Source organism: Oryzias latipes, chromosome 13 (assembly GCF_002234675.1).
Source record: "Oryzias latipes chromosome 13, ASM223467v1".
NCBI classification, from domain to species: domain Eukaryota; kingdom Metazoa; phylum Chordata; class Actinopteri; order Beloniformes; family Adrianichthyidae; genus Oryzias; species Oryzias latipes.
The window spans coordinates 25,132,958-25,157,220 of record NC_019871.2 but is presented as its reverse complement, the minus strand read 5'-3'; the positions used below and the strand labels follow the sequence as shown (position 1 = coordinate 25,157,220).

The following is a 24,263-nucleotide window of genomic DNA, read 5'->3' as shown; positions in this document are numbered from 1 at the left end:
TGACTTGTGAAAGTTGCTGGAATTTTGACATTTAATAAGCTTTTGTATGGCGTCAATTTTGTACACCTGTATATTCACCTTCATAAAACTATACTGTTGTGGTCAAAACAGCAATTACATATTTAATCATTGCTTCAAATTAATTACAAAATTGTCTTTTGACTATTAATCAAAAGATTCCCAATCATCCAGGTTATTTAATTCAGTTCAAAGCCTAATTAATAGTTTTAAATGCCACAAAATGAAATTGAAAGTTTTTTTTTTTTTAAAGAAATGATGTTACCTAAAAATGCACACATTTCAGAGTTACACAAAGACGTCCTTTCTATGGAACACATACAGGAAAAGTGTCTCAATCTTCAGATGTTTCATTCTTCTTGATGATTTACAACCTTTTCTGTCTGCATAAAGCTGTGTTGGATGTTTACTACAAGTACTACAACAAGTACTTAAAGTGAGCCAGTATACAGTACTTGACTTTTGCATTTTATATACTATGGATATTTTGTAAACTTAAAAATGTCTAATTTAGTCTGAAGAAGTATTCAGTTAGTATATTTATCCACATTACACTTACATGGTCTATAATAAACGTACTAAACTGATTCGCAGTTGACTTCGTAAGAAGTAGTACACTTACAGTTTATTTTATTAAGGGTTACTCCTGAAATCAATGTGTTGTTTCAAAGACAACACATTACAAAAGTCAACAAAGGAAGAGACACAGACAGTAAAACAAAACACTTTGGTCTGTTATTTGGAGAAATTGTAAAGAAAATGTAGATGTCAGTGAGTACAGCTTTTTCTTTTTACCATCTTAAAAGTGCTCAACAAACATGGCATTTTGTATTTTGTCTTTTAAATGGTCTGACTTTTTTGCCAATCAAATGAGTTTGTGCCATTATCCTGTTGGGTTTGCGGATCTAGAGGCCTGCTGTGACGCTCTGCTTTCAGAATAGTGAGAGACATTTCTCCTGTTGCTGCTGGGATGTTCATCTCTCGCAGGAGAAGATCAACAAGCTGTCACTGGGAAACTAACATCACTCATCGACTCGCCCGCTCACCCACACATGCACACGTCAGAGTCACCCTCTTGGCCGGCCTGTGGGCACTGATGAGGAGCTTCTGCAGACTCAGTCCAATATGTGACCTTAAAGAATGGATTCCTAGTTTCACAGGGAGAATGAGTCATTTGTTTATCTTAGGTACCATTTGTGCCAGCAAACGTGATGTGAGTTTAATTAAATATAGATTCAGGTGTTTCCATGGGAATCATTAGAAATGCAGCCTGTAAATTCATCAATGAGTGCCATGTGGTTTAAAATAGTAAAGCAGTTGTTCATACAACAATCCTCCTGTCCTCATATTTAATGAAAAAATTAGTTTTACATGGTTCTTTCTGGAAGACTTTTGTCCTTTTTGCCAAGAGCACCTGAAGTACCAATAAAAAAAACAATTGAAGTAACTGATGGAGACTTTCATAAAATCTAACTATCATACCAACGCTGTCAGGGGATTCATGTAAGGTAAAATAACAACCTGTTTTCATCTTTCAACAACAACACTGGTGGGATCACCTTAAGTCCTTTGACGTAAATATAGATAAACAATAGACCATTTCCTCTTCGTAAGGCTGCCCCCACATCACTTTAGAGGTCCAAACCAAACATAGGAACTACACTCATCCGCCACTTTAACAGGTACACCTTGCTAGTACCGGGTTGGACCCCCTTCTACCTTCAGAACTGTCTTTATCCTCTGTGGCATAGATTCAAGAAGATACTGGAAACATTCCTCAGAGAGTTTGGTCCCTATTGACATGACGGCATCACACAATTGCTGCAGATTTGTCGACTGTTTCGATTCACATGATTTACTCACCAACCCCTATTCTGATTATCTGTTCTGTGTGGAATATTAGATTAAAAAATTTCCCATATGCATGTGAAGAATTGGTCACGAGTAACCAAAAGTCTATTTTTATATGTTTAATACAAAGTCAACTGAAAAAAATATATATTGTTTTATAAGATCTGGTTCTGTTGAAGGAAACCTATCTTCTTTTCATCACTGTGTTTACAAAAAAGACTTGTATTTCATTAGTTTTTTATTCTTTTTAAATAGTTAGTTTCTACTTGCACTGTATACTCAGTGAAACTGACACTTTAGTCTTAGTGTTGAGCGATGCCCAAAAGATTAGGAGTTTGCCATTACAGTGAAATGACTCCACTGTAACAGTAAAGTGTTGTTTTGTAATGAGGGACAATAGTTTCAGATCAGGTTATCAGATAGCCTTCAGCTGCCCTGTCTCCCTGCTCGGTGGCTGATGTATGTCTGCTCTGCGGCGTACAGACGACCTCAACACAAAGAAGCTTGAAACTCAAGAAGCATATCTGATGGCCTCCACTCTTGTCTGGTCAAACCGAAAGTCCTACGGCAGCTTGTGCTTGCGCTCACACGCGGGCCGTTCCTGCTGATCCTCAGACAGGACAAGTCCAAAGCCTCAGACACAGTATAGCCTGACAGCAGGAGAGTTGATGGATGAGCGGTGAACATGTGTCAGGGAGAAAGGTGTCTCTCTGTTTGGACAGTCTGTGCTTTGTGTGCGGTCAGCAGCCCGCTGTGCCAGACCTGATAACTGATCTGCTATTACCTGAAGGGGAACAGGGTCGTGTAAGGTAAGACTGTCGCCCAAAAGTTAATGCACTGTGATAAAAAAACCTTCCAGACAGACTTTCAAAATAATGACAGGGACTGCAGATTTATGTCTTGATTTATAAAAAATATAAACATTTTCTATGTAGTGTTAGTATTACTGATGTGGGTAGTATTGTGTAGTATTTGTACACATATTTTGTAAAGCAGAACTGCCATAGAAAGCTGATCTTTTTTCTGTCTGCAATGCATCCAAGTTACATCCTCTGCATTTATTATAACAAATCCAAATTCATTACTAGAAACTCATGAACCTTTTTCTTGATGAAAAATCAGGGGAGTCTATTTGGTTTTGGACAAATGCAAACCAGTGAACTGAGTTCCTTTTCCTCACCTGGCCTGTGTGCCTTGGGAACGGCCATGTTCATGACCCTGCTGACGTCCTGAGGTTTGGGCGGGGAAGCAGTAAAGCGACAGATGCCTGACTCAGACGGCGTGCTGGAGGTCAGACTGTCGGTGTAATCGTTGGTCCCTGCGGTCATCTGCTCCGATGAGGTGTCGGAGATGAAGCACTCGGTGATGGTGAACTTGGCGTGGCGGAGCTGCTCCTCCATCTTGGCGTGTTCGTAGGCTCTGGCCAGCTCCTCGTAGGTGGAGGATGCGCTCTCCGTTGACACCATACTGCTCCGTGCACGATCTGATAAACACAAAATTATTGTTTAGCACAGGTTTCATATACATCCACACTTACAGTAAACCCTTTAACAAAAAGCAGTGTTAGATATTTTCAATATTTGGAAATATTCTTTTCTTTTTGGTGTTGAAACTTAAAACTGTTTCACCCTATCTCAAATTAAGATTTTAAATATAAATGGTTTTACTGCTTGAAGTTTAATCCCAGGGCTTGGTTCAGCTACAAAATCCAGAGACAATCAAAAATAAAAGCATGTATTCAAGCCAATAGCCTCCACCTGTGTCTTGTGAAGGGCTGACGCTGTAGCTGTCACTCTCTTTGTCCACCGATCCGGTGGCTCGTGGGGTGGGGAGTCTCCAGTCGGTGGTCAGGGTGTGGGAGGAGCTGGTGGGATGCGGCCGGTTCAGAGTCCATTGGCTGGCATAGCGGCTCCGCGCCGGGGCAGGACCAGCTTTGGCAGTGCGTCTGGCAGTGGGGTCTGGGAAGGTTGTAAAGGTGGAAAATTATCCACTTTTCTCTCAATTCACCTTTTTTTTTTTTTTTTTTTTTTTTTAAATATGTGCAGTAAGCAGGTGGAAAAATGATATTTAACCCTCACCAGGATCTATAAAAAGCCTTTTGATAAAAATAGAAGGTAAATTTGAGGTGAAGCCTAAAAAATACTGGTTAACCGACATGGCTGTGCCGCCATCTTATGAAGTGAGAAAAATAAATCAAATTTAAACAAAGTTGCTAAGTTAAAAAAAAAAGTATTACTATTTTTTTTATATTTCTGAAATGTCTGTTATCCTGCAGGACTGCCAGCTTTGTCGACTTAACAAAGAGAAAACAGTGACTGCAATCGTTAAACTTCATTGAAAAATAGAATTGTATTCTGCCTGATCCAGACACACAGACACGATTAGAGATAGTGGGCTAGAGTGCTTTTAACCTTGGTAAGTCAGACAGTAATTTAATCAGCAGAAATGTAGGGATGAAATGATGAAGGCTGCAGGCAAAGAGCAAAGAGGGAAAAACGTGCTGGGTCAGCAATGCTTTGGTGCTGCTGAGTGAATCAATCATTGCCCCTTGCTTGGCGCAATTGTGTTGGACTGTAATGAACTCTGTTCTTCTGTCCGCATGTGTGAACTCCTGCAGGTCTATTGTTTTTTCTTTTGTGTTTTACATCTTTAAAAAAATGTGGTTTGTTCCCATAGGTTTCAAAATTCGCGACACAACCATAGCAGGTAAATTGATGAGAGCATGTCAGGACCAGGCAGAGGAAATATCGCTCTTCGTCCGTTCGGCTTGGGTGGAACTCAAACGCCACAGGGCAGATGGCCGCTCTGCCTGTGACTGCTGTGTCTTTGTAAACTCAGCACTCAAAGGCAGGCCCAGGTCACATACTGTAAGAACCAAAACTCTAGTCCACGATAAAGAATACAACCAGAAGGTTGTAAAAGACCAGTTTTGACCTTTAACAGAGCAATAAAGCAATTTGCCTGCAACACAAGTAACCCTTTAACACAGGTGATGTCGCTGGTGACACCTAAAGAATAAACTCTATTTGACATAACACAACTCCTCGACTGCACACGCGATCAACATGAATCAGCTGATTTAGGGCGATGGGTAAGCACTTCTTTACTGTAAAGTGTTGCATCTCAGTGGGTTTCTCTGCTTCAGAATCCACTAGAATGATGTCAAGTGTGTAAACAGTTGAAGAGTTACATTAATTGAAAGAATGTCAACACTAGAGGTACAGCTCCGGTGGTAAAGGGTTAGACAAAATAATATTGCTATTGGAACACAATGTCATGCTTTAATATTATGCCTTGTTTCCACTGAGCGGTATTTACATTATAAAATGGACCCATTAAGCCGGACTCAACCATACCATTTTTGGGTCCCCATCGGTTGTAGGTCCATACAAAAAATGGAACAGACCAGTGGAGCTAACTGACTCCCAGGCCCCACCCCCAACCCCACACAATGAGAGAAGAGCCAAGAAAGCATTGCTCCCCGGAGCAAGCCCAGACCCCCACTCCCAAGGGCAGCCCCTTGGAGAACTCTCGTCAGGCTCCAAGGTTCCGTACCGATAGTGGACCCCCCCCCCCAGACACCCCTCCCCAGGACAGGGTCAACCAGCCTGGGCACAGGGCCAACCACCTATCATGACCGAGTCATGATAGGAGTCATGGCATGTGTCGCCATTCTGTTTGCTCAACTGTTAAAAAATTAGAAAGCTCCAGAAAAGCAGCTAAATTCCTCTTCTCCACCCGCAATCTTGTCTCAAACAACTTGAAATGAATTGTATCTCCAAAGTACAAAAAGTCAAGCAGAAAAAATTTGCTGCTAGATGACCTCCATTGACGTTGTTGTTGGCATCACCCCGCATGCGCCGTGATGGTCCAACTTCGAGTGGAAACCCTCACCCGAATTGCCAGGACCATTCTAAACTGGACCGGACCATGCCGTACGGCTCAGTGGAAATGAGGCTTTACAGTACAGATTCCACATATCGTATTGTTAGTAACACAACATAAAGAGAACAACAATCGAGTCACTGTTAGTAGTGAAGGAAATAAAATTTTGAGCACTAACGGTGGTGGGACTCACTGGTTCCAGGCCTGGCATCGGACACATCCACCAGTGGGCCGGTGGCTTGAGACAGAGACTGATAGTGAACTGTGTGGGTCACTGTGGAAGACTTCTGCTTAGTGGTCTCTCCAAAGTCATTATCTGTCAACAGGACAGTTGACCTGTCATCTGTAGGAGAAGGGAGATGGAGAGAAGTTTTGAGTGTTATGCTACAGTAGGAGCCTCAGTCACAAGTGCACTGCACGTGTCTGTGGGCAGAAAAACTGTACAGGAAATGCAGATGGCCCGCAGGAAAAGACTGTAGGCCACTCAGGGAACCTGTAGACCCAAGATTTTCATGCACATTTTTTCTATGGGCCTGCTGCTAGTGAAAGGTTGTAGTGAACACTTATACAACACAAGGGTAAGTCAGGGAGAAGTAGGTGAGATGCAGACACATTATGTGTATTTTTCAAACGTTAGTGCTGTTTAATGGATAAGTGTGAGCTCCTAGCATGTATCCAGACTGTTGAAAGTAGGTTATTAGACAATCAGAGCATAGTTTGTGTGGGAATCCTGCACCCAGTGTGTGCAGCATTTTCACACGGTCAGTAAGAGACAGGACTTGCACCTTAGTAATGGCTTGAGTTTGGCATAAAGTCACTGTACGACAGCATCACCTGTATGTCATAAGTGCTTGTAACTTTGGTTACTCTTACCACATATACTATAATCCTGCATTCCAATTTCACGATGTCCATTCAAGTTCCACTCCGATCGCCTTTTAGAATACTTTTAAATTGTTCCCAGTAGTCATTTATTTATGATCATGCTGTTTTTAGCCAAAATCAAATAACCTGTGTCGTTTTTCTAGAATGTAGTTTCTGCAGAGCAGCACAGGTTCATTAGAAATTCACCTCTGAGTTGTGGATGGGACTGTTGGGGCAGTTAGCCCACCCTCACATCCCATTTTATATACTCTTTCTGAATTAGGAAATTTCCTTAACAAGAAAAGTAATAACAAAAAAAATACCAGTGCATGTAGGACACCTGAATGCCCACACAGAATGCTCTCTGACTTCCTAATTAATGGCCCCTTACACCCCCAACTTTACATTAGCCGTCCAACAAAATGGTGAGCAATTTCAGAGCTATCCAGCTGAACAGTTTGGATTCAGATTCCAGCTCAGATGAGAAAAAACAAAGTCGTACATGGATGTATTTGTCTACAAGTGGATGCATCAAAATGGAGCAGAGCAGGGAGCTTGTGGTCCACCCAGAGTATTTTCCATCACAAATAAGCTCTTTTACAGCATTTTTTTGTCTACTCCGATTCACAATGATTTGAATAAAGAAATACTTTGCAATGCAATTTTAAGATTAATTTTCTTCAAATATGTCCTCCATCATAAGAAAACTCTCACAGAACATGTTAAAAACACCCGAAACACAATTTTTATAGAAGTGGGTCTTTAAGATGGAGCTACTCCTCTCTACAATCCCAAAGGGCTCTGGGCAACCAAAAACCTGCAACGCCCTTACAGGTCATCCCTCGTACGAATGCATTAGACTAAGGCTTAAGTCCACGTCTGTCTCTGAGGTTCTTACCAATTGTCTCCATGGTGTCCCTCTCCTCAATCAGGAGCTGGGCTCTGGGGATGTCTATGTGCATTCGTAAGGTCTGCTGCTGCTTGTTCACTGTGTCGGGAGTTCGGGTGTTCTTACTGAAGATAAGGGGGAAAAAAGAAAAACTATTCGTTACTCAAGCTTTTGCAGTTTACCACAAAAGTGCTAATTCATCTCCACATAAACTGATAAGTATCTTTATGAAGGCGAAGACAGTGAAAATGCAATATATTTGATTTTTTACGAACAGACTTCATGACCCTTTGCTACTCTGTGATTTACGTTCCAGCTAATAGGAAAAGAGTACCCACAAATCAACATAAAGAATACATACCTCATCAGCATTTCTGCCAGGCTTTTGGCATCTGTGAAGTCAGCAAAGAGGCAGTTTAACACCATAACACTTCAGGTTGCTCCGTAACAAGCTGCAGAAATGCTTCACACACACGGAGGATTTCTCTCACAAAAACGCAACTTCCTTATTTTTAAATGAAATGACAAAGATCCCAACTTAAAAAGCTCCATGAACGAGTTTCCCCTGCTTACAAATAAGAAGCAAATGACTACAAATGGGACTACATTGTGCAGGAAACATGGTCTTTTATTTGTTAACTTGAACTCGCAATAAAACACAGCAGTGCTTTAAACTTACCTCTGAGTCTCTTAAGCCTTTGTTCCCTCCTTCTCCTCTTCAGCACCATCAGCATGATAAAGACCAGCACAGCCACCACGAGGATGGAGGTGATGGTCACCACCATCTTCAGACCTCCACTGCCTGACATGTTATCTGAGATGGGGTCTCCTGTTTTCAGCAAGGGAGGAATGGTGCCTTAAAGAGAGAGAGAAAAAAAAGAAGAGATTTGACCTTTTTTTTAGGATTTAAAAACCCACTCCAAAAAAAACATGTTTTTAAAATGTGCTTGTGACAATTTTCTCATGATGGAGGATAATTAAGCTCTAAATTTTTCAGATCTTGGATCAGACGAAAAAAATGACGTTTGAAAAAGAGCATATTAGGTCACAAGCTCCCTGCTCCAAACTCTGAGTATGGGAGGGATATGTTGCGGGGTTGCTCCACCCACAACTCAGAGGTGAATTTCTGCTTCCACGCTGCAACAAATTTGTCCAAGAACAGCTCAGATTTTTTTTTTTTTTTGGCTAGAAAGGGCTCAATTGGGAACACTTTTACAATAGATGTAAAGATGATCGGAGTGAGACCTCAACATTGAAACAACTGTCTCTTCTGTGAGTTCATCTTTTGAAAACATCTTCATTGTTCCAACATTTTTAGCGTAAAAATAATTGCCTCTTTGTGATGAATGCCAGCATAAAAAAGATGAATGCTCTGCTTGACAGGTCTCATACTAGCACTAGGGATTGGTTTGATTGAGCTGGTCACAAGTTGGATCAAGTGACAACCTAAAGCCCTAAATACCAGCCAATTCCTCCCCCATCAAAGTTGTTTGCTTACAGCTCGGGTTTGCTCTGAAACAGGATTCAGAGGGATCAGGTAGCCTTTATCATTACAGTATGAGGCTTCACACTACTAGGCATCTAGCTGAGGTTTATATTGGAACATATACTTTTATTTTCATCTTTTTGCTATCAATACAGTATCTTAATGAAAAGTTATTGCAGTTTACATATAAAAAATAAGCAAAAGTGCATTTGTTTGTTGAAAAAAATGGCAAAAAGTGCTGCAGTTTAAGTAAAAAAAAAAAGAATGATATTATTTGTGATTTGCTTCCATGTTTTTTTCCTGGGTTGCGTGTTGTCTACTTTAGCTGGAGTGCCAGGTTTTTGTGAGACTGCTGAGTCTGTGCTGGTGTCAGCTATTGATCTCCTGTCAACCTGACAACAGCATCAACCCACCTCCCACCTCAGACACGAGCAACAACTCAAAACCATCTAACAAGCAGCTCACACTTTTCAGCCAAAATCCCCCGAGAACCCGAAAGAAGAGTCTGGAGTTCCCCTCGAAACCTTTCCTTCCCATTAGAAGAACACCACCTTCGCTTGACTGACATAAAGTGGCATAAACTTGTCATGCTTTAAACTAAATGTCCTTTAGAATGGCCTTCTAGGATCTCTGCTGATTAAAAAAAAGTCAAAACTTCTTTATTTTAAATTCTCTAAAATCTTGCTTATAAAAGGTATTTAAGAATTTACATTATTTCATGGATTTTTATCAATATTATCATTTCAATTGTTTGACATTTTTCTTATTAAGTTTGTGTTTCTTGTCAACATCACAAATTTAAAAGTAACATTTTTGCATTTTTGAGTAATTTGCATTTTTAATAATGTTACATTGTTTAAAAGAATTTTATAAAATGATAAGGTATATTCGTTCACTAAAATCCTTTTGATTTACCATAAAGCAGCCAAATAAAAATGTTCAATGATATAAAGTTGTGTTTTTTTTTGCTTGTTAGTTTTCCTTCTGGTCTATTTTTACCTTTTCACACAGTCGTTGTCTTTTTACTTGTAGTGTTTAGTAAAATTGTAAAAACATTTAATAATTCTTGACATGTAACAAACAGTGAAACTGCAGCACTGGAGCAGTGGAGTGGAATAAGAGGGAAACGTTGTGTCCGTAGGTCTTGATGACATTAACGTATTTCAGCTTTTTTCATTCTTTGTGTCATTTTAACAATGATAATCCATATATTGGGATTCCAGGGGTCGTTTCTCCTTCACTTGCTCTGCCAACACTAGAATTGTGTCCCTGAAGGTCACACCTGTTTCATATTTTAGATTTAAACTTCTTCTGTTCATGTTTTACTAAATTCATAGATCCTCTGCCATTCCTTATAGATTTATACCCACCAAAGATCAATGTCTGCTAGTTTTATTGTTGGTTGAAAGAAAGACCATTACCCTAAACTTGTTTAGGCCCCGCCCATCCACTACAGATTAGTGTTCGACTGCCCAACTACAGCTCAAAGTTGTAGTTGGTGAAAAGGTGGTGAAGTGACTTCTCTTTTGGACTTTTTTTTTTGGATCCCTGAATCTACACCTTTATATTTCCCCAATTTTACATTTTTGTCTTTTTCTTTCTTTTTTACTCATTAGAATAACCCCACTCTCAACACATTACTTTGTAATGTTATTTGCCTGTAATTTTGCATCTTAGGGCAATAAAGTAAAAGAAAATTAAAAACTATGACAAAAATATTAGGGCTGCAAAGATTGATCGATAAATTGAATTATAATTCTTCGATCCAACCAGATCGATCTCTTTGTGGCAAGTTGTTAATCAAATTGACCCAAACCATTCATAAAGTCATTTCAAAATGAATTTAATATCTCAATATTGGAAAATACTATTTGGACTGAATTGCAGTCGTTTTTTTTACTATAACGTAAAAACGACCAAGGGCATCACAGCGGACAACACACATGTGATGCAGTAAAAAATGATCGATCCATCATTCCAGTCCAATGTGTGGAAACACTTTGAATTTAGAAAGTCATGTGACCATCCAGTGTGCTAGAATATTCTAATAATGTTCCCTTTGGATTATTTGGATGTGGAAAAGCAACAGTGGGCTGAACTTTATGAAACTATAATGTATGAAGGGATCTGACATTGATTCTTGTTTACTTGTTTGTTTGTACACATATTTAATTTACACTTGATTATCTTCCAAGAAATACAAGGAATCTAGCAAACTTCCAAACATGTTCAGTATTCAGGTATTTTTCTCTGAGTCACACCGGTCGATGTTTTAGCTAAAGATGTCCTGGATCCATTTTAGGTCAGTAAATCAGATCATTCAAAATGAACTATGAATCGTCAAAATATAAAGTAAAACCAATTTTTGACACAATTTGTTACTCTATCCAAGTTTTCATTCATAATTGAAAATGATTTTCAATCCAAATCATTACTGGCCCCTCTTGTTCCCTACTTACTTCCATCAGTACTCAGAGTGGCGAAGGTAATCCGTTTTTCCGTTGAGCCGGCACTGTTGGTGACCTTCATCTGCAGCTCGTACCACGTCGCCTCCTGCAGGTCGTACAGGATGTAGCTCTTGGTGAGTGACGTGCGCTGAGCTGTGGTCCAGGTGGGCGAGTCCACAGCTCTGTACTCCAGAATGAAGGAGGTGATCGGACAGCCACCATTGTTCCAACCGGCCAGGTTGAGCCTGGCTCTGGTGGAGTTGATGCTGGTAAAGAGTTCATGTTCTTTGGCAAACTGGGGCTCTGATGAGAAAAAAAGACAAGAGAACATTATAAAATCCTCACAAGAATACAAAAAAATATATTTAGCTGTGTTTTTCCTAAGTTTAGAAGAATATAACTGTATTGAATTAGTTGCTAAGACCTTGGAAGCAAACAAATTCCCCATTTAACAAAATAATTATACCTCATAAAGACATGCTTATAGGATGAATGTATGTGTGCCTGACCGTTCACAATAAAATCTATTTTATTTGCGCAACACTAAAAATGTGTCAAACAGATTTGTGGTACCTTTCCCATGAGTCTTTGCTTCAATTATCTCACTGATGCGCCCTGGTCCCACTGCGTTTTGTGCAGTCAGGGTGAATTTGTACCATGTTCCACACTTCAAGTTCTCCAGACGATAAGATCGCTCACTAGGGCTGATGGGAAAACTGCCCCACTGCTCACTGTTATCTTCAGAGTACTGCAGGATGTAACCTGAGAGGAGGGAGAACGTGGAGGTATTAGTAAACCAAACAGCAATGCGGTCAGAGCAATATGTACTTCTTTTTTGTGATAAATGGAATAATAAAGTACTTTCTTTACGCTGCCGAATTGCATTATTTAGTCGAAAGTGGAGAACTGCAGTTTGGCGATACATTTGATTGGCCTATAATTTGTATTTGAATCTGTTAGCAGCTGAGCATAAAGATTAGATGGAACTGTGTGACCAACCACACCTTCAGGTTACTGCAAATAGACAATAGTTGGCTCTGGAACAGGAATGAGAATTTTGATGATGGATGACGCTGTGAGAGTGGAAACAAATGTCACAGACATGGCATCTTAGACAGTTTCTACCGTGACCACAGCTCTGCAGACAGGGGCTGCTAGATTAAGAGGGTTGATGATGAATCACCACAAATAGTCTCAAAGGGATTGCTCTGTCCTTAAGATGGAACGCTTTAATCTGTCCCTTAAACACACCTAATCTGTCCTGTTGCTTTTTTAATCTGGCTTTTAGAATGTGAGCACTGACCTCTACCAACAGATATTGATACACGAGGGAGTATGGTGATGAAACAAGCAGAACTGGACCAGCAGAGTACAAGAGCATGGGATACAACAGGAGGTTACACTATGTTTTTCCCCCCCAAAGATAATCATGTTTTATTTAAAGGAACAATGCAAAACAAGTACAATGAGCTGGTTGAGGTAGTGCAATTATTTCCATTTCTGTTGTGCACCTTTAACCCTTGTGCTATCTTAGATGACCCCACCCTTACTTTGATGTGTTATTCCTACCATGACAAAGGTGGATAAAGGTGGAAAGATTTCATGTAATCCATGGACACCAGTGAGGATCACAAATCATTGAAGAAAAAAGGTTCAGCACACTGTCTAGTGGGTCTAGATGACCTAATGTTAAAGTGCCTAGGATAGCACAAAGGTTACAGCAGGTGCTATACTCACTGACAAATCATACACACCAACAAAACTATACAGGAAATATTATAGTAATGTAAAGATCTGAATGCCTTCCATACAGAGCAGAAAGCCTGGAACATGCGCTTTAAAAAATGTATTTTTTATCAATTTTTTCCCGTTTTTGTTTTTAACTAAAGTTGAAAAGTACAAAAAGTTATCAAAATAGCATGAATCATAAAGTGAGATCAGTATGGAGCTGAAAATATTAAGATACAGCAACTACAAAGATGCAAATGAATCCCCTCTATTATAGTTGGAAGTCCTGTTCAGCTATTATTTGAGGAGCTACACTTCCTTTCTGTTCCTCCAGTGTGCTGTTTGTGTGTTTTCGGTGTCAGCTTCACCCCTTATGGAGCTTCCTCCGTTGTCTCCAGGTATCCATGAGAGTGTGATTGATGTGGTGGTTGTCTTGGTAACTGTGAGCCGGGGCTGGTCAGGAGGGACTGTCGACACAAAACACACGCAAAGATTTTTTTGTCGTCAAAGTTCATCTCAGATTTTTGGACTGGATTCTTGTCAGTGCAGGTAATGCAATAATTACAAATGATTTTTCTAAACTACAGCTGTTATGTCACCTCCTGGATTGAGACAAAAGTATTAGACATGTCAGTTTGTGCTTTTTTTATCGAAATGTGATTGAAATGTGAGAAATATACTGTTAAAGGCCTGTTCTCTTCCAATGGGAACCTATTGCTAAGGGACTATATGTATTAATAAAAACAAAATGTTGTCTAGGATTATATTTTATATTAATTTTAAAAAATTTTTTCAATATTATTGATACAACTATACAACTAAGATGTAGCTGCTTTTGCATTGATTTATGAGCTGCAGGGAGTGTCATTTCTAGAGACAAATGGTTCAGAAAATGTTTTTTATTCGAGTACATCTCAAAAGGATTACATTTTCTATATAGGTGATCTTTTTTTCGGTTATGGAGCGAACTTTAGTGGCTAGAGATAGATAGATAAGTAAATAGATAGATAGATAGATAGATAAACAGACAGACAGACAGACAGACAGACAGACAGACAGACAGACAGACAGACAGACAGACAGACAGACAGACAGACAGACAGACAGACAGACAGACAGACAGACAGACAGACAGACAGACAGACAGACAGATAGATAGATAGATAGATAGATAGATAGATAGATAGATAGATAGATAGATAGATAGATAGATAGATAGATAGATAGATAGATAGATAGATAACGAATCGATCTACCTTTTCAAAGGAAGAATCAAGGATCTTTTACCTTGGACCTGCAGGTTGAGTGTGACCTCATCTGACCCCCAGGTGTTGGTGGCCACACAGCTATAATTCCCAGAATCCTCTGCTTTCACTGTACGAATAATAAAGCTTCCATTACCATGAAGGCTACGGCGGCCATCCACTACGACAGGAGTGGGAGTCCCATTGGTGCTGAAGAAACCAAGGAGAGAAGAAGCTTGAGTTTTTGTGTGTGTGTGTTTTGTGCCGCTGAAATGTTTTGGACTTACTTTCCCTTGACCCATTTGATGGTGGGAGGAGGGTCACCAACAGCTTTGCATGGTACCACAATGTCCTTCATCCAGGGAGTGGTAACAGTGCCGTTAAAGGTCAGGATCCTGGCTGGAGCTGGAAGCAGCACAACACAGCAAACAACATTTAAAAGTAAAAACAACCAAAAGAAACCCATCTATCGCTGCGAAAGGGAGACTAGGAGCTTTTACGAAAAGCTTGGTGCCATTTTTTTTAATGTTCAAACACTAAACTTAAGGCAAAAACTAGTTTATTTGTAAACCTTTGGCCAGCGGCTCCACTGTGATCTTCTCACTGTTGTTGCCGTGACCTGCAGCCGTCACAGCCACAACCCAGATACTGTACTGCCTGTTTCGAGCCAAGTTTGGGATCCTGTAGAAATATATATCTGGAGACGCCTCAAACTCACTCATCACCTGCAAACCAGTCAAAGAGAAATACATGTATGATTAGACGACAAACCAGATTCCACGTGCAGAACTCTGGCTGTTCATATTTTTTTTTAAATATCAGCCCACAGAGGGTGAAAGAAAGAGGAGAAAGTGGGGAAACAAATGCTGTTACCATTGGATGAAGGTTGGAGCAGAAGACAATGTATTTCCTGATGATGCCGTTAAGTTTGAGGGGAGGGAGCCAAGAGACAAACACAGCTGAGCTGCTGGAGGCTGCTGCCTTCACTCCAGCAGGAGGACCAGGAACTGTGGAGCCAAACAATGCACACACATTGGAGTCGATTTTCATGAGAGGCAACGTGAGATGCCACTTCCTGTTTCCTGTACCATCCTCTTTGGTGCGAACGTAGATCTGTTCGCTGCGAACTCCATCCCCAGCATTGGTGAAGGCTAAGACCTGTATGCTGTAGTTGGTGTACTTCTCCAAACTATCCAACTCCAGGGACGGCTGACCGGTGGTCACATTTCTTATTTCACCAAGTTCTGACAAAGAAATAGACATTTATTGTATCATAACATTGTCGTGAAATGTTCAGATTGAATAAGCCATCAGAAAAAACAGCCTCGTTAAAAAATGGTATATTCTCTTGCAAAACCACAGCTTCCCCTGCTGGATGGTGGAACATCAGCAGCAAAATAGCTGTAATTTACAAAATAACTGTTCCTCCTTTAATATCAAGTAAACTTTATTGCATGTAAGTGTTTTTGTCTGTACCTCCATCAGGTAGGTTGGCCCAGTAGATGACTCGGTAGCCCTGCAAATTCCCATTGAGAGCTTCTCTGGGAAGAGGCATCCAGGACAGCGAGATTATCTCAGGAGACTTGGCCACGGCCAGGACATTTTCTGGGGGACGGGACGGCACTGCCGCAGAGAAAAAAAAGCAGCACCAAGTTTAAGGGAAAGGGCCCAAGTGAAAATCTAAATGAACATTTAAATTCTGCATTGACAAGCAAACATTTGGGACGTCGTGTATCCTTAAAAAGTTTCAAAGATAATCTAAAAAAAAAAAAAAAATGAAGGGAGACATTTAACATAAATTCACTGTTTCATTTCATTGTTTTCTCAGTGAAATGTTTTTCAGGTGGCCACATCATACCCAATTTTTACGATCCATTAACCTTAACTACAGATTTTATTTTTGTAAAGTTGCCATTAAACTACAGACTGTAGTTCATAATAATGTCCAGTAGGTGGAGGGCTTCTCTTACTATAGCTTTCTGGACTGTTAGCACTTGAATCGTTCAGCTTCAAAAAATTCTGCAGCATGCTCTGATTTCCTTAAAACTTTAAAAATACTTGTATGAAACAGTGCTTTTCCCATTTCAGATCTAAGCATAGCGTAACCTGAAGCCACACTCAACATCTCTTTACCGTCTTCCAGGGTCTTGACGACCACTTGCTGTGAGGACGGCCCTGTGCCGGCTCTGTTTGCAGCCTGAACCACCACGCTGTACTGGGTGAACTTCTTCAGGTTGTCCAAAACAATGCTCTCCGTGGTGTCTCCTGTTGTATCCACACTGATAATGGTAAACTGATGGCTTCCACCAGGGCTGTACTCCCTGTAGCCTACCTGGAAGCCACGTATCACACCGTTCTGCAGGTGCTTAAGGGGAGGCTTCAGAAAGAAGATGAAAGAAGAAAAAGCAGTCAGAAAAACATCATGTATAAACTGAACACGCCTTATTATCCATCCCTTTCTTTTAAAAATACTCTCAGTTGGATCTTAAACCAGTAAAAGCAGAATAGAGGAGAGGGATTGTTTGAAAAGTCACCTTCCAGGAGACTTTGATGCTCTGAGGCGAAGTGGAGTCCAGAGTGACATCTTGTGGAGGCCCATCTGGAGCTGTAAGGAAGCCACCATTCACCATTATGGCAATTTGTCTCATTGTGGAAAAAACAGCACAACAGGGGCAGGCAAATTCCACTAGATGGTGATGTTGAGATAAAAATGTTCCTGCTGAACATTTGGGTTCTTCTTGTTTACTCATTTGCCTCAGAGGTGTCACCCTTTACTTAACATCAATTGAAAATAAAACCCTTAACTTCATTCAATTTCCCCTTTACAGTGTCAGAGATTATACAAGAGCGTCATCACTACATTTTGACCAGGAATGCTATATTTTTAGTTGCTTTAATGTCCTAAAGGAAGGTATTACAGGCAATGCTGAAGACCTGAACACTAGACCTTTCAAAACGCAACAGTGGAATGATTTGTTTTTTAATTTATGGCAAATTATGGCCTCACTTAATATTACTACTGATGTGCAGGATGGCAAAACACTTGAAAGGTTTTTCTAAGAACTTCTTTAACTTGATATTTAGTGATTAATTTCTGCCCATTAAGGATCATTTAATGTGCTAATGCTACATTTTCCACTTTATTAACCCAGGTTGGTTCCACCAATGTTTCCAGTTTAAAAATTCAATGTAATATTTTGAAATGAAACAACAACATTTTTTATAAAGGAACATTTTTGATACTTTTTTTGACTAAATAAAAGCTGTGTATCAAAAATGTTAGAAGACAGAGTAGAGGTGTTTTTCCAAACTTCTATTCATTCGATACAAAACTTTATTAACACTTTATTATTTCCCCAGGTAAATTCTAACTAGTTGACAAACGTTTAAACAGAAGAGTGCAAACTGGACTGATTTCATTTGGTCCAGAAAACAGATGTTTTCCTTTCAGCCTCCATTGTAGAGTTAAAAAATGCAAAAGTTTAATAAAGAGCTTGGAATCACTTGAATTCCCTCTGTCTTTTCTGAATAGCCACTGGGAGCTTCCTGAACATGATAAGCTCACCAACCTGCTTCATCAGTGGTGATGGTGAGCTCGTTGCTGGGGTTGCTGTTGCCAATGATGTTCTTGGCAATCATACGAATGTTGTAAGTGGAAGAAGGATGGAGATCAATTATAGTTGCCTGGTTTAACTGTGGTGACACATCTTTGGTTACTTGAGCGGATAGCCATGAAGCTAGAAGTACAAAAGAAAAAAAAAGTACTTTGTTATTATTTTTTGTGCAATTATCCCATTTTGATCCCCATTTGATTCATTTACCTGATTTGTTCTTGCACTCGATATCATACCCTGTGATTGGGCTGTTGCCATCAAAGCCCATGGTCCAGCGCAGAGCTATGGTTCGATCTTTAACCTCACGGATCTCTACCACCGGAGGATCAGGGGGTTCTGAAGACACAGGAACATTAAGTATGAAAAAAAAGATCCCTGCAGACCAGACAAGTGAACCGGTATTATGTGATTTGATGTGATGTAATTTGAAATGGTTTATTTCAAGCAATCAAAGCAAGAGTAACACACAAAACAATACAATCAGCAGTTATGCATTCATACAAAGATGTATCAAACTTAGGATAATTAGACATTGAATCAAAGATTGCTTGAAAGGGAGTGGAAGGAAGTGAATTTATATAATCCCACCCTGTGATCAGACTCAGACCAAAGGTCATAACCCCTGACTGAACTGGACAGACCTAATAAAGTGACCCTTACCATATTTTGTATACCATATTTTGTAAACCACAAGGCGCACTTAAAATCCTTTAATTTTTTCAAAAACAGAAAATCTGCCTTATAATCTGGTGCGCCTTAACTCTGGTTGTGTTTACTGACTTCCAGTTAATTTTCTGTGGCACATGGCGCACAAAAATCTGTCAAAAAGTTTTATTTCAACTCATGATTTGCTGTTTGAGCTAGTTCACTTTCCTTATTTTTAATGTCCCACTTACTTACTTTTTTTTTGTACATCTACTTTAAAAAATTAAAAGGTTTATTTTTCTTTAACCAAATAGCCACAAGGGGGGGGGGGGGGGGGGGGGGTAAAGGGGCCACATGGAGCTCTGGAGCCGCAGGTTACGGACATAGACAATTAGAAAAACGAACCAAGGGTGATTCTTAAAGCTCCTGGACAAAGTTTTGTTCCACATTCGGACCAATTGGAATGTGTTGAAGGCATTGCCTACCTTGCACTGTCAGCTGTATGATGCCTCTATCCTCGCCAAAGGAGTTGATAGCATGACAGGAGAAGAATCCAGAGTCTTCACGAACTGTTGGCATAATCTGCAGAGAAAAGACATCACATTTAAGGTTATGAGTCGACAGCACAGCTGGGAACAAGCCTAAATACCTCTGTACTTCCCACTACTGCTTAGTGTCTTGACTGTATGAACCTACAAAGTGAGGAGGATTGGCAAAAACTCCAAAGCATCACTCAGGACGAGGCGAAACACTCACCACCAGCGTGGAGATGACTTCGTCAGCCACTTCTTTTACAGTGACCACATAGCGGCTGGTCTCTGGGTTGATGATGCGCTCCTCTTTCTCCCAGCGCACCATGATGGGTTTCTCCCCGTGAGCTATGCAGCTCATCCGCTTCTCCTCTCCCTGCGTGGCCAGAGTGGTGTTAGGGTAGGAGGTGATCATGGCCGGGACTGGACGGGGAGTGAGAAGGGGAGAAAATTCAGGGGAAAATTGGTCAGTTTCTGGAAAATGACAATCATCTTTGATCTTTTTGTCTGTGAAAGGCACTTTAGAAAAGTCTTTTGACATGCAAAAGGAAATGTAAACCACTTCTTGTCTTGAACAGAGGAAAGTGAATTTCCTCTGTTTCTGTGACTATCATAACACTCCAGGGATCATCATCAACTCCCGTTTGAGTCTGCCTGACTCACCCAATACTTAAAGAACGAGGATCACCTTCAGGTGAGCGTGCGCCCGCTTTGATAACGACAGCGAGTGGTAACATGCTGCTTTCTGAAGATGAGGCGGAGGAATGAAGAAAGGAGCCGTGACTCCTGCCTGAACCCTCATCAGTCTGACTGTGAAGCAGGTCTGGCTCCACGCTTTAACCACACTCTGGGCTCATTAGCAACAGATCTTCCAGCTTGTGTATGAGTGTGTCATTCAGTGCACTGCATGCACAGTTTGGTGAACTGAACTCGCTCCTAAAGATGCATCTTTAAGGAAATGATGAGAAAAAAAAAGGATGTGGTCTGAAGTAGTCACAACCACACATAAACTGAAAATTACAGTTTACAATTACATTACACAAAGTAGAAAAGGGAGAGACCATGTACCCCCGCAGCGCCAACTATGATCCCTCGCTCACTGTTTCTATCTCACTCCTCAGGCTCCCACCAGGAGAGCCATGGTTTAATGATGAGAAGGACCACTTTGATTTTTCATCCACGCAGCAGACGAGTCCGTTAGCCGTGCTGCTGTTTCGCAGTCACACGCGCCCTCAGAGCCACGCACAAACAGCAACACCATCCAGACAGCACAAATAAACATACAAATAAATACAATCGAGTTGGCTTTACTATCTGTAGCGAAAAAAGGAAAAAAAGTGAGTCCAAACCTGCATCCGTAATGAAAGAAAAATGCAGTTTGGCACTCTGTGTACGCATGCCTCTGTGCCAAACAGCAGTTGGTTTGTCACTGTTATGGTGCAAACTAATTATAATATAAGTGTCACAAAGATTGGACATTCATAAGTCTTTTATTATAATGGACTTTCTTATTAATTTATTATCCTGGCCTTTGTTAAATGTTGATTTTTCTAATATTTGCAGGTATGCCCTGATTTGGATGTGACAAATGTTAAAAAGTGCAAATATTAAGGCAAATGAATTGACCTTTGTTAGAGAGGAAATTGTTGTCACACAAAGGAAACTTTTGTAGCAAACATTGAGCACATTTTAACCTGATTGAGTTAAAACTTTTAGAGGCTTCTTACAACTCTGTATGTAATATAGGGGGATAAATGAACATAAAAAAAAACATTTAGAAAAAGAGAAATTCAATTCAAGAATAAAAAAAGATCAATATCTCTCTGTGAACTTTGCATCCCGGAGTGTGAAGTCCAACTTTAGAAATATTTGACATGTGAAATAAGATCCTGGCTCAGAATTCATTCCAGCTTCATAAAATAAAACAATATATTAAAAATAATAATCAGAACCCATTTTAATATAACTTTAAAACATACTTCAATTAGGGAAAACATACAGCATGTACACTAGCACACACCCATGAACAATACTATTTATCGGTACACAGCAAACTATTTGACACAGGCAAATATTTAAAATCTTGTTTTTGTACATTGAAGATATTTGATCAGGTTTGAAGTTGTTTGAACTTTTCTTGCACTACACCTTTACAAGCTTTTCTCAATATCAGCACAGTCCAGATTTTTTCTGTCTCATTAAGAGCTAGGATCTAGAAAAAAGGAATTATTATTAGAATGGGTTAAAAGAATTTGGCTGCATACACTTCACAATAGAAAAACTGTATGTAAAAAATAAATCAAATTGAATGCCAGTGAATGCCTTTTATTAAAAAAAATTACTTCATATATTAGATTTGATGAGGATTTGTTTAGATGGGCCAATTTTGCACTATGATTACATTCTCATTTTGTTCATATTTTATCCTTAAATGAGTCAATTTCACTTATTTCACTAGTTTTTTGTAACTGTAATCAAAATAAACTAAAATTAGATACATAAACACTCAAAATGTACAAACCTGGCAAATAAATACTTATTATTCGTTTGCATGTCATTCAGTTTGAAGTAATTCTTTCCAATGGTAATCTATGTCTTTTTTACATTTTCAAATGCTTGGAACTACTTATATCTAGATTTTGATATCTTTTTAAAATATTTCTTGTAAAGTAAAAATGACAAAATGACATTTTACAAATTTCCAGTGATTTTCTTGTTTTCCTCACCTTTTAGTAGCGTAAAAGAAACATTTTGCTGTTGTTTTGTGATTATTTCCTTCACCTAATCCAACACACACACAAATGTTAAGATAAAAACAGTCTTAAAGCAAAAGCAGTCTGTTAAACACAAACATTTAAGGCTGTTTTCTGATTCACTTGGAGCCCCGCCCACTCCCCTGCTCCCCAAAGCTTCCTTCCCTCTCCTGCTGCCCCCACACTGGAGGCCGTTGATTTATTTTGCATAGCATCCATGAATTTTGAGTGACTCCTATTAAGGGAATCTCCACGGCTCCTTCTCTAAATAGTATTGCTTTTTACAGGGACTGTTCTCTTCATCTACTTTTGAGGCCTTGACAGATCAAGTTAACATCCGTTTATTTATTTGAAGGGACTCAAAACCAGTTTGCCTCTTCATCTTTTATCCTAAGATGTTTATTTAACTGTCATTTTTTATTTTCCAGAGCCCCCTGGCTGGATAATCGACAATCTGATCCACGTTTTAAGATCGTTCACCCACAATAATCATCCTAATCAATCAAATATGTTGACGTCGTGCTTGCAAGTCTGCAGTTAGGTCTGTGTCAGGATGGCACAGCATTTTATGGTCTTTGCTTGGCAAAATCCACATGCTAGACCTCTACTGCGTTCAAGAGATTTAGTGGGATTTTTAGAAATGAAATGTCTGTTTGTGTCTTGATTCATAATCGACTTTATGAAGTAAACATAAAAGTCTGAGGTCATGAATTACACTAGCCTGTGAGTTTATTTGGTACAGAATTAATCTCAGTCTTTGTTGGGCTTTGCATTAGAGCATTGATGCATGTATGCATGTGATCTTTACTCATCTCGGGTGGATTTCAGTGCCTTGTGCTTCGGAGAAGCTTTCTCATATCTCGATCTCATCTCATTTCAGTGAATCCACCATGCGGAGCCCCGGGCTAAACCTGTTCTCTTTGATAGCCTGTAATTGCTCCGTTGATGTATATTTTTTAATATCAAGCAATATTACAGGGGTCTGGTAATAAAACAAAGACGGAGCGAAGGGGAAGTGTGAGGGAGAAAGGACAGAAAAAGAACCCTGGAGGATGGGAGGAGAACAAAGCAGGAGGCAAAGCAGGGAGAGGACTGAAAGGAGAAAAAAAGCTGGGTCTTTCCTTTGACCCGGCTGTCAGGATGCTCTCCTGTGGTCTATATTCCTGCTCTCTTTTGCAATTGAAGCACAGCAGAAAGCCTTTTTCTGCTGAGGTGTTGGTTTAAAACTCTCCACAATCTTCCATTTAATCTTCTTCTGTTTTTATTTTGGTAAAACAATATAATAAAAATGTTAAATGACTATTTAAGTGTTTGATAAAAGTTTCAGTGATGTTTAAACAAAGTAAATGATTCTCAAATAAAGTTTTGGTCTTTTTTTTTGTAAACCCATTTCAGGTCTTTTAACCAAAAACAAAATACATTTTTATTTTTTTATGAAGCTTCAGAAATTTATTGCATTCTTGATTTATATGTTCAAGTTAAAACAGTCGTACTACATAACAATATAAAGCCTCTAAAGTCAAATAAAATCATTTTAGATTTTTAAAAAGGTACATAATTTATTTATTAAGCAAAAAAATTATTAAGCAATAAATAAACATAGCTAGAAACATATTTAGAAAAATGAATTCTGTATGTTAAATGATTATAGTGATGAAGCACAGGTCATTTGACCATTGTAGGTCCTGCAATAAAATATTTGTGCAAAAATATTTGTTAGCCACCAATTCTCAGAGTTTGGCCCACTTAAAAAAGAGGAATCTGTAGATATACTTCAACTGTAAAAGAAAGCATGTAAAGAATTACATTGTATGACTTTCAAAGAAACAAAAAAGTTACATTTGTTTTCTAATGAACTAAGAAAACGTTAAAATAATAGAAGAAAACCTTGTAAAATGAGTGTTGTAATTGGAATTATTGAAGAAACCTAGTGTTTTCAGCTTTATTAAAGGTTTTTTGCATATTTTAACACAACTATTTTGTTATAATGACTGCTCAAATATTTGAGTTGGACAAAAATCAATAAAGTGCTGTTGTTTTTTTAAAATTCTGTATGGTTAAAAGATGGTAACTTGGTGATTTTTTTTTCCAGCAGAAGTGTCAGGTCTTTCGATTTGAATTTTTCATACCTTGAACATTTGAAAAGTACACTGTAAACTCAATTTTATTTTTACATTATTGTTTTTTTTTTCTTTCCTTTTTTCATTTCTGTGCTTGATATGAAAGAAACAAAAACAGCCTGAGAGTGCATATAAAGCAGAGAAACATGCAGACCGGTCTTCCCTTGAGTCCAATGCTGGCTTCTAATT

General features: G+C 39.3%; 1 protein-coding gene across 2 annotated transcripts in view; it reads right to left on the bottom strand.

Annotated features, from left to right (window-relative positions):
- The window catches only part of LOC101167815 (Down syndrome cell adhesion molecule), a 133,953-nt gene that overhangs the window by 2,176 nt on the left and 107,514 nt on the right, over positions 1-24,263 (bottom strand). Inside the window, exons 12-32 of one of the 2 annotated variants that reach the window (XM_020708439.2) lie at positions 19,428-19,624; positions 19,157-19,253; positions 18,234-18,362; positions 17,982-18,149; positions 16,947-17,017; positions 16,546-16,789; positions 15,889-16,035; positions 15,501-15,656; positions 15,286-15,419; positions 14,984-15,137; positions 14,700-14,817; positions 14,456-14,622; positions 13,537-13,635; positions 12,014-12,202; positions 11,453-11,743; positions 8,187-8,363; positions 7,869-7,899; positions 7,517-7,632; positions 5,933-6,097; positions 3,627-3,827; positions 3,050-3,352 (exon numbers count right to left, since the gene is read on the bottom strand). In XM_020708439.2, the coding sequence (XP_020564098.1) occupies positions 3,050-3,352; positions 3,627-3,827; positions 5,933-6,097; positions 7,517-7,632; positions 7,869-7,899; positions 8,187-8,363; positions 11,453-11,743; positions 12,014-12,202; positions 13,537-13,635; positions 14,456-14,622; positions 14,700-14,817; positions 14,984-15,137; positions 15,286-15,419; positions 15,501-15,656; positions 15,889-16,035; positions 16,546-16,789; positions 16,947-17,017; positions 17,982-18,149; positions 18,234-18,362; positions 19,157-19,253; positions 19,428-19,624 (3,354 nt within the window). The remainder of the gene's footprint in view (positions 1-3,049; positions 3,353-3,626; positions 3,828-5,932; positions 6,098-7,516; positions 7,633-7,868; positions 7,900-8,186; positions 8,364-11,452; positions 11,744-12,013; positions 12,203-13,536; positions 13,636-14,455; positions 14,623-14,699; positions 14,818-14,983; positions 15,138-15,285; positions 15,420-15,500; positions 15,657-15,888; positions 16,036-16,545; positions 16,790-16,946; positions 17,018-17,981; positions 18,150-18,233; positions 18,363-19,156; positions 19,254-19,427; positions 19,625-24,263) is intronic. The other variant, XM_023962058.1, reaches the window with a different exon arrangement.